Source organism: Aythya fuligula, chromosome 5 (genome assembly GCF_009819795.1).
Source record: "Aythya fuligula isolate bAytFul2 chromosome 5, bAytFul2.pri, whole genome shotgun sequence".
NCBI classification, from domain to species: Eukaryota; Metazoa; Chordata; class Aves; order Anseriformes; family Anatidae; genus Aythya; species Aythya fuligula.
Window position 1 is genome coordinate 58823246 of NC_045563.1, and position 10012 is coordinate 58833257.

The following is a 10012-nucleotide window of genomic DNA, read 5'->3' on the forward strand; positions in this document are numbered from 1 at the left end:
TACTTGTCACTACTACCGCCTTCTCAGTCTGCTATCATATCTGATGGATCAGATCTTTCCCCTCCCCACTTATCTCTACTTCTACAAGGGTACAAATACACAGGTTTTTTTTTTTGAGTAAGTCATGTGTAATTTTGAAAATAAGTATATGGGGGTAAATAACATCTCTGTGATCTCTCCAGATACGTTATTGGTCTGCTGAGCAATTTTTCAACACAGTGTGCATTGAAAGAGAAATGAATCAGCTCAAGCCTGTTTACTATAAAGTGATTTATACATCTACTGTAGATTTTGTAACAGGTCTATGTAGAATCAGTATGGCAAATGGTGACTTAAACTTTCTATGCTAGACTTTCTTTTCACGGGTTAATGTTTTGAACATAACTCCAGGACTGTGTAAGATTGTGTTGCTTATCAAAATACTTTGAAGTGTAGGCATGCAAAATGAGGATGAGTACTCATTGAGAATGCATTTATGAACTGTTGCCTTTCTCTTGTAAATAAATAATGTAAAAATTTACTTGTGGAAATGATATTTATATAGGTCAGTAAATGAATTGGATACTGACTTGGTCTATAATGAAGGTTTCAAGATGGCTAAGACATAAAGGCCTGCCTGGTTAATACTGCAGTATCTTTATTGAGAATAATTGTATTGCATACCAGTCGTTACAGCATCAAAAGTATTGGTCTTATCCTGCATGCTTGGTCCAAAATGTTTGGCAGTACCCGGTGAATGAAAAGCAATCAGAAAACTGCACACCTTGGATCCCTGTTATCCAGGAAAATTTTTGTCAGGACTGTAGATAAGACATGGGAGATGGAACAAGGATTTCAGCGGGGCTCTGAAGCAGATACACTGCAATGTGCAATGCGTTTGCCCTTAATACACACAGATGTAAGAACTACAGTTTTTTGAAAACTAATTCTTAGATCCACCTGTTTGTGCCCACCCATTTCAGGTTCCTTAAGCCGTACAGAGGCAATAATGCAGGTTTTTTTTGTTACAAAGCTTATGAAAGATAAGAAATGGGTTTTAAAGAGTTAGGTGGTTAAATGCCTAGCAGATGTGTTGACAATAATTACAAATGCCACGAAGAGATGCTTCAGTAATTTTTTTTTTTTTGCATTTGGTAAAAATAATTCTTGTTTTAAGAAGTGCCTGACTTTTCAAAAATTGCTGAGTTCATTAATAGTAATTGTCAAGGAGTAGCATATTGTATTTGAATAACTTTGTAACATGCTAAATACACACATTCTAGGGCAATAATAGGTCCGAAGGATTGTAAACAATACCAAAAGTTGATTCCACTAAGTACAGTATTTTGTGAGGAGGTGATTTTTTTCTTACAAAGCGTGTCCCTCTGCTGCAGCTTGGTGCATTTCTATGCTTTGTAAACCAATGTTGAAACACCATAACACATTGGCATTAGTTAAAATCAAGCATATCTGGCAAGGAGCACTGATTTTTGCAGGCTCCAGTGGGGCTTTGTAAGAGTGCCTGTGCACGTGATTAACTCCTTAAACTGTTAAAACAGAAATTTGTGTGTCCTTAACTCTGGATTTTTACAAGGAATCATCACCAGCAAACTTCACCACCATATACGCTGAGATGTGATGCAACAGAATACAGGAGTCTACACCAGGCATTTACCAGTACTTCAAAAAGCGAGTGGCTGTGGTAGAAGAATAGGTGTTAAACCTTCTATTTTAGCAGTGCATGGACACCAGCTACTTAGGGGTTGATAACTATGACCGAACAGAGTCTGAAATTAACTGCTTGGAATCGATTGTAGGTATTTTGTTAGCTTTTGATTTCTTTGCTTGTTAAAACAGTACAAAAATAACAGTATTAAGAGCATCTTCTAATTCAGAGTTATAAACATGGGAGATCTGAATGCAAGGAAAATTCAGGTTTGTTGTTTGTTCTTGCCTTTATCTCCTACTTTCAACAGTGCAAGCGGAAAAAAAGAAAACACTTCACCCTCCTCTAAATTAATTTCAGTATTGCTTCCTGTGATGGAGGGACTGACAAGGCTTTTTACGTTTCCTACTTGTATTGGGTTCTTCAAACTGTATTCAAGGTCATATTGGATAGAGAAAAGGACGGTGAAGCCAAATATTATGGAAAATAAAACACAGCCCATCTCACTCAAAGGTAGGTTTAGGATTGAGCAGCCCAGCAGTAAGAGCTCAGGTCTGGTTAGGAAGGAAATGTGCACAGCACAGATATTCCTGCCTTATTGGACTTCTCATTTTCATTTGAACAACTTTCTTTTGTGGCAGCTGTGCATTTTGAATTTAGCTTTTGCATTAGTGTACTCCAACAGCTGCTCTCCGTAGCTCACTGATGTACTGCAGGTGTGACAGAGATAGTGACTAACACACGTGATGTAATTATTAATTAGCCATGGCACTGTGTGGCTTTGGACCATATTCTACTGTGTGATACTGACAATGTCATGTTAGTATTAAGGCAGCATGAATATTGATAATGTGTTCCACTGAAGTTACAGACAAAATGCATGCTTGTTTCAAGGAGAGTAGGGTTGATCCAGTATTCTCTCAGTGACTTAACTATCATAAGCATCTGATAATCATGTGAAGACAGAAAGGAGGATAGCTGGTTACAGGCAGCTTAATCTGGTTGTGCCTCAGCATCGCTGTCTGTAAAGCAGGGTGGAGAGAATGCCCCTCCTCATTCTGCTGGGAGGGGCTCAACTGATAATGCTGGGAACTGTGAAACCCTGGAGGGGAAGCTGATACTTCAGTATGAAGCATTATTTGTTATTTCACGGAGCTTGGTAATTGTTCAGGACTATAAATTACCCAGTCCTCTGGGGACACTGAAATACAGATGAATTCACAAGGGAGCAAACCCCTCCTAATGCTATTGCAGTATAGTCTAGGAAGCCTTTCTAATAACAGCTTCTAATTTTATTTATTTATTTTTATTTTTATTTTTACAGAGATGCTAATATATAAATTGTGTCACTTCCTATAATTCATCTCCATTTCTGATGACATTCACTTCTCCTGCATCTTTGAGTTATGGAAAGGAAAAGTTCTGCGTAATTACAAATATCCACATTATCTTCATTGTTTACAGTTTGATTCAACTGAACTGTAATGGCTGTGTCTATTTTTAAGTGTGTTTCAGCTGTAAATGGGTAAATTAGTTTTGTTAAGCCAGTCAGAGCTGCGAATTTGTGAGTAATTTGTAAAGCCAAGTCTAGGGACTAAACTGAAAGAGGGAGAGAATAACCAATTAAGATTTTATACTATGCAATTGGAAAGGAAACCTCCAAGAGCTGGTTCCGTTTGCAATTACAAACATTGCCCACACCAGTGGTTGAATTTTACTTTTCACTAAAAAAACATGTAAGACGTTCTGGGTCATTACAAAATGGCTGTTTTTACTTTGAACTGGAGTGTGATCCTAGAAATGAAGCTTACAAGCACATAGCGTAGATTTTTTTCTTGTGTCAGGTGCTGTAGCTTAGTTGAAGTTGTACATGTTCTTTCTTGGCAATTTTGCACATTAAATAAAATATGTCTTAAAATCTATGCTGCTACTTATTGATTGCTTTTGCTGTGTTCCTTTCTGTAGATCAGCTGCTTTTAAGCGTGAGCATGCCTTTCATTTGGAGCAGCCAGGCTTCTGGGCTGCGTAGGGGACGTGCTGCTCATGCTCTCAAGAAAGAACCTGGCAAAGGATAGGGAAGAAGTTTAAAGAACTCCACGAGATAAAACGGTGTATTTCAGCAGTGGTGCTCCTCTGAAGAGAGGCATTTGCCTGCCTTACAGAGGTGAGCAAGAGAGTAATCAGCAAAGCATGAGGATTTTGAGGGCACCTTGTGATCCTGTGTTTCCTTTGTGAATTTTTGTCCCTACCTTCATTTCGTCTGTGCCCTCCCCTATTATTCAGTTTCTGTTCTTTTTGCTAGCATTTAATCAGGCCTAAGTTTCCTGCTGTCAGCCTGATGTGGAATGAAAAGAAAATGGCAAATGCAGGTACGTGTTTTTGACAGTACTGCTTTTGTGTAATTTGCAATTCAAGTCATTTGGAATAAATAGTTCATGTTACTACAAGGAATAAATCTTCCTCTTCCTCCCTCTTTTTGTAGTTTGAGGGGAAAAAGAGGCAGGAAAGGATCTTCCCAAAATAGAAGATAAATGAAATTCGTAATGTACATATCACTGCAAAGTTTCGGGACAGATACTGTTACGTATGTATATGTTAAGTTGTCAGTGAGAGTGCTTAAATTGGCTCAAGGGTTTGTTCTGGCTTTTCTCAAGATACACCAAGATTTCAGCCGATTTTGCAAATATAAGTTAAACAACTGACTAGGAATGTTAATAATTTTATGTTTCCTTAGAAAGACCAAGTGCTCCACTTATCAACTGCTAGAAAGCCTTCCTGGTTAGCACCTTTAACTAACTTACATTCAGTAACTTGAGAAAACCAACTACCCAAGCAAACAAAAGGAGCCAGGATTTCTAGAGTTAATTGCTACTCTTGATTGCCCTGCTTTATGCATAGATGCTAGCCCTGAATTTTCAGGACAGGCGAATCTATCATGCAGCATTCACTACTGAAAACAAAAGTCATTTTATGATAGTTTAGTGCTTTTGGATTTCCTCTGTAATCTGTCCCAGAACTAATTAAGGCAGCTTTGCTTCAAGATTAATTTACATCCTAATGATCCATTGTAATAATGCAGAGTATCCATTTGGAGAATTAACATAACAAACTCTAAAATAAAGAAGCAGCCTGCAATTTGATGGGCCCAACTGTTTGGTATAGAACCCTTTCAAATAAAGCTTAAATGCATTCTTCCTTTCCAATGGCTTTTCATCTAATGTTTCCTATCATAAAACAGCCAAAGCCATTTCAGGTTTCCAAGTGACAAACCTGAGAGTGCTCCATAGGAAAGCACACAAGTATCCCTGCAGCTGTAGATGCTGTGCTGTCAGCGAGACAGCTGTCATTGCTCAGCCCTCAGGTTGGCTGAGAAGATGCTTCCTGAGAAGCCTTCTTTGTTAAGAACTGGAAACGAAACAGAGCAACCTACTGATGTTTTGAAATCTTTGCCCAGGAATCCAGAGCATAGCCAAATGTTACTTTCTTGAATGCAATAGGGATAGATTTGTTGAGTCACAGGGCAGCTATATGAAAGAGATCTGAGCTGTGCCAATATATAAATGTCAGGCTTAACCTTCCCTTAACAGTCTAAGAGAACAGAAGCAACTGAAAAACAGATGGCACATGCTTTGTGAATAAAGGTATGCAGTAAGAATGCACATTGTATTTCAGTTAAAACATGTTTATTTTTATAAAGGGTACAATTAACAAATCAGTTTTCAGATGTGCTGATTTGAAAGGAAAAAAACACAACGTGCCTACAAAGATGAGAGCAAATTACTGGATGTAACAAGGTCAGGTGGAAACAGAGAAGAGAAATAAAGGTAAATAAAATGTTTATGGCCAAGTAACAACCAATACATGCTTCATTATGTGTAACTGGTTGTTTGCTTGGGCTATTAATACAACCTTACTATTCTCTCTAAATTCATGCACATGAATGTGTTAAATATTTCCAACTGAAATTGCAGACTGATTAATTTCAGGCAGAAACACTTCATGGAATTTTCTGTGTTTCTCTAAGTTATTTTCGTAAGTGCTACTTCACAGAGAAAAGGCCAAATTGGCTTTCTAGTGAAGCTGTCATCCTTCAATGACCTTCTTGGAACACTGAGATGCTTTAGTAAAAGGGCTTTGACCAAAGCACCCTGATAGCACAATGCTGTGGCTGAAGCTGGCCAAGGTAAACCCTTCTGCCGTGTTTTGGCACACAAAACTAATGATTTTCAGTAGATAGATGTTCCCAGGTAATTTTAACAGAGATTACATATTAACTGATGTTATTCCTTGAGTTATCCCCTTATAATTAAACATGAAGTGTTTTTTTTACATAATAGCTATATGAAAGAAATTGTACAATAGGTGGACCAAAATTTAAATTGCGTGCTGGGGAAAACAGTTCAGTTTGAGCCAAAAAAACCTGCATGAATAGTGGCTGGTGAAGGCTGTATGAAAAGGGAAAGAGTGGTTATAAGGTGAGGGGATATAATAGGAGGCAGTGGTAATACGGAATGGAAATCCATTTAGCCCATTGCCGTAATTATGGGAGAGTTAGCATGGTTTAGGAGTGAAATTATTCTGGAGATTTGAAAACGTAAAGACAGCTCCTCTGCTGCTGAACCTGATTTAAAAGGTCTTCTGTGCAAAACCTTTGAAGACTGCCATGTGTTGGCCCTTTTCACCTGTCCAAGCTCATTTTGTTGTTTTTAATTGTGGACTAATACTGAGCTGTTTCTCATTGCAATCAATCACTGTAATATCTGTTTATACATTTATCAGAGCTCTTTGAGAGACTTTTTATCCTCATTCCACAGATGGGTTGTAAAACACCTTAGCCCAGGTTTCCAAGGCATTTTGGTAGCTATCTTTAGGTACCTAGATCTTTTTATATATTTACTGACTCAGCCTCTCAGACAAGGATGGAAAGGGAGATGATCTGTGGTTATGCTGTTTCTGTGGAATGTGAGAATTTCTCCACCCCAAAATTATCAAACTAAACACACGGAACAGACTAACAGAAATGCTGAGAAAAGCTTGCCCTCAAGGCTGCCTGTAGGTCTTGATTTTTGAGGGTGTGATGTCCTGGGATGTAAAAAATAAGAAATACAAACACACCAGCTGTCTTCTGTGGGCTCCATCCAGGTTAACTGTGTGCTGTCCAGACCTAAAGCTGCCATCCAGAGGGACCTAGACAGGCCCGCAGGTGGGCCTGTGCAAGCCTCATGAGGTACAACAAGGCCAAGTGTAAGGTCCTCCATCCAGGCTGGAGGAATCCCAAGCACAACTACAGGCTGGGTGGGAAATTAATTGAGAGCACCCCTCCTACGAAGAGAGGCTGAGGGAGTTGGGGTTGTTCAGCCTGGAATGGCTTTAAACTGCAAAAGGGTAGATTTAGATTAGATATAAGGAAAAATTCTTCACTCTGAGGGCAGTGAGGCCCTGGCGCAGGCTGCCCAGAGAAGCTGTGGATGCCCCATCCCTGGAAGTGTTCGAGGCCAGGTTGGATGGGGATTTGGGCAACCTGATCTGGTGGGAGGTGTCCCACAGCAGGGGCGTTGGAATTAGATGATCTTTAAGGTCCCTTCTAACCCAAACCATTCTGTGATTAACTCTATGATTCTGGAAGTGCCCTGACCAAGCTCCCTGGGGATAGAAACCAAAGATTTGCTGTCCAGGTTGCCTTGGAGCCCTTGGGGCAGGTAGGCCCAGGCCTGTGGCAGGGCTTCTAGGTTGTGGGGCTGCCTGGGTGAGGCCCTCTGTGGACCTGTGTTAGCGATGGTCTTGTAACCAGTCCTGTCCCTGGGCTTCCTGGACCTGGTTCCTCACCTCACCCTGCGTGGCACACAACATTGGCCCAGACCTGTCCTTGTCACACCACCCCAGCCCTGTACACCACAGCCCACCATGGGGCCCTGGGGCACTGTGCCTTGAGCACAGCTGCACTGTCAGGATCCAGCACATTTCAAAGAGATCCCAGCTCCATCCAGCACATTTCAGACTGATGGGTCTGAAAATTATTGCTTTGTTTCATTAAAAAGCATATTGATTAGCAGCTGAAACTGTGAATTGACATATTGGTAGAGACCCCAGGATGATGATGGCAATTGTGGATGGTATGATTCTGTTTAAGATTTCCTAGCTTTTCTGATAAAATGTGATTATTATAGTTCGGTGATTGACAAATGGAAGTTATAAACTGGATTTTTAATATTTTTTTTCTTATTTTTTAATATAAACCCTCTGTGGGTTAGATCAAAATCTATCTGGAAAGAATAAGACAGTGGAAGATTCAATGCTGGGAATAAGCAGTAATAGGAAATAATATTTTGATATTGTATCGTGCTAAAATGCTTCACAGTTGAGCAACGCTAATGCAATTTTAAAAAAAAAAAAGAAAAGATTGAAATACTGTTCTTTTTTAAAAAAAGTTGTCAAAATACGATAGCTTCAGGGGTGGTAACTATTCACCATTATTCCACACTGCCACCTACTGCTCTTGACTTAGAACAAGAAAAAGCAATTATCTACCAAAACCCATTATCAGTCTGATAAGCCTGTTTACTTCTTCTCAATGCTGTACGTGGCATTGCTTTTTTAATGGCAGATGCTCTCCAGATCTTTAGTCTGTTATTGCTGTCTCTGCCCATTTTCTCTTCAATCCTTCCAAACATAAGGATGTTGTCATTCCTAAAACTGCCTCAGACTTCAGCCTAAGCACCATTCATCCTAAAATAATAGTAAAATGTTAGTTGAAAATCCATGTTTTACAACTGTTCTGTTAAAAACTAACTTAAGCCATAACTTCAACACTTTGTGGTACACTTAAGACAATAATCTGTGCTTGTTTGTAACAGATTTTTATGCTATCATGAAGATAGTTTCCTAAAGCTCCCTTAGAGGGATGGGGCTTCTAAGCACATCTATTTACTCTCAGTTGCACTTACTTGTAATTAATAACAAAATACAAATGTATTTTCTATTGGAATTACCGTTTCGCTGCTACCCGTATCCTGAACCTCATTGCTGGACTGGTGGGAATCCTGGTATCAGCAGTATTATTTTCTCAGTGTTTTTGAAGAAAATACTATCCACCTTGTTTGTCTCTAGTACTTGGAGAAGGAAATGTTAAAATACATACCAGCATTATTGGTATTTAGTACCAGAGATATGACATACAAAAAAAGTCAACAATATACTGTATTTTTTTAATTTAGTAAGAGAATAGCATGTAATGGGTAGAAAAATTATCGGGAAGATCCATTAAAATAATACTCCATAGTGACAGAACATCCAGCCCAAATAATCTTCATCATGTTGGTGGCTGTTTCTTCAGTTTCTGCCTTGCTTTCATGCCTTGTATCTTTTCTTCTTTCAGTGCCTTCAGAAGTTTATCTAAACAGGAATGAAACATAATTTGTCATTACCGTTATCGTTAATAGTTTACAAGACTTTTAAGAGATAATTTGTTGAGTAAGCTAGTAACTTTCCATAGCGTTTCTTGTTTAGCAAATACCTGTAAACTAGTTTCTTACGTGTATTGAAAATAACAGGTGTTAAACTGGTAGGTATTGGTATGACAAAGGAAAAAAACAAACGGTTAGTTTGCTGTTGTGGAAAGTAACGCATGCGAACTATGTATCATGATTGCTTTGAGGTCTTCCTTGAGTGTTTGATGAACGCCCCTGGGCTCCTGCAACCCTTGCAGTTGGGCGAGTGTTGGGACCGGCAGCCTCGGCCACAGGCCGAGCCCCTCGTCCTGCCTCCAGCACCAACACCCCCCTAAGCCCCGCGGGGCACGCACACTGCTGCGGGTCGAAGCCGTCCCCGAGCAGCGCCAGCAGCTCCAGCTCCTTGATGCGGATGCCCAGCTCGCAGATCTCGCCCTCCAGCTGCGGCTGCTCCCCGGGCCACCGCTCCTCCGCCCCCGCCGCCGCCGCCGCCGCAGCGGGGCAGAAGAAGCGCAGCGGCTCGTAGGCGATGGGCGCCAGCCCCGCGGGCCAGCGGGGAGCCGCGGCGGCCAGCGGGGGCTGCCAGGGCCCGCAGACGGCCGCCAGCAGCTTCCGTGGGCCGCCGCCTTCGGCCGGGGCAGCGCCGGGCTCGGCGCGGTCGTGGAAGGGGGGGGAAGTAGAGGGGCCGCGGCGGGGGCTGCTCGCTCATGGCGCCGCCGGGCTGCGGCCGCCAACGGCGGTTGGCCCGGGGACAGCCGGGACCCAGGGACCCTCCGCAGCAGGGCTTCCAGGCGGATTTTGAGGCAGTTTGAGGCGTTTTGGTCAATCCTAATAAGCCAGGTGCCGTACCAGCGCTGTTGGCAGCCAGCTGGTGACTGTAGGGGCTGTGGAGGTTACCTGCGAGCGGTAAATTTACTCC

At 41.3% G+C, this 10012-nt stretch overlaps 1 protein-coding gene across 1 annotated transcript; it reads right to left on the reverse strand.

Annotated features, from left to right (window-relative positions):
* Positions 1 to 8875: 8875 nt before the first annotated feature.
* Positions 8876 to 9802, reverse strand: C5H11orf91 (chromosome 5 C11orf91 homolog). Its single transcript, XM_032189372.1, is given in 3 exon segments — positions 8876 to 9037; positions 9447 to 9765; positions 9767 to 9802. Coding segments are annotated over 3 exon segments (438 nt in total). The 3' UTR covers positions 8876 to 8954.
* Positions 9803 to 10012: the final 210 nt, after the last annotated feature.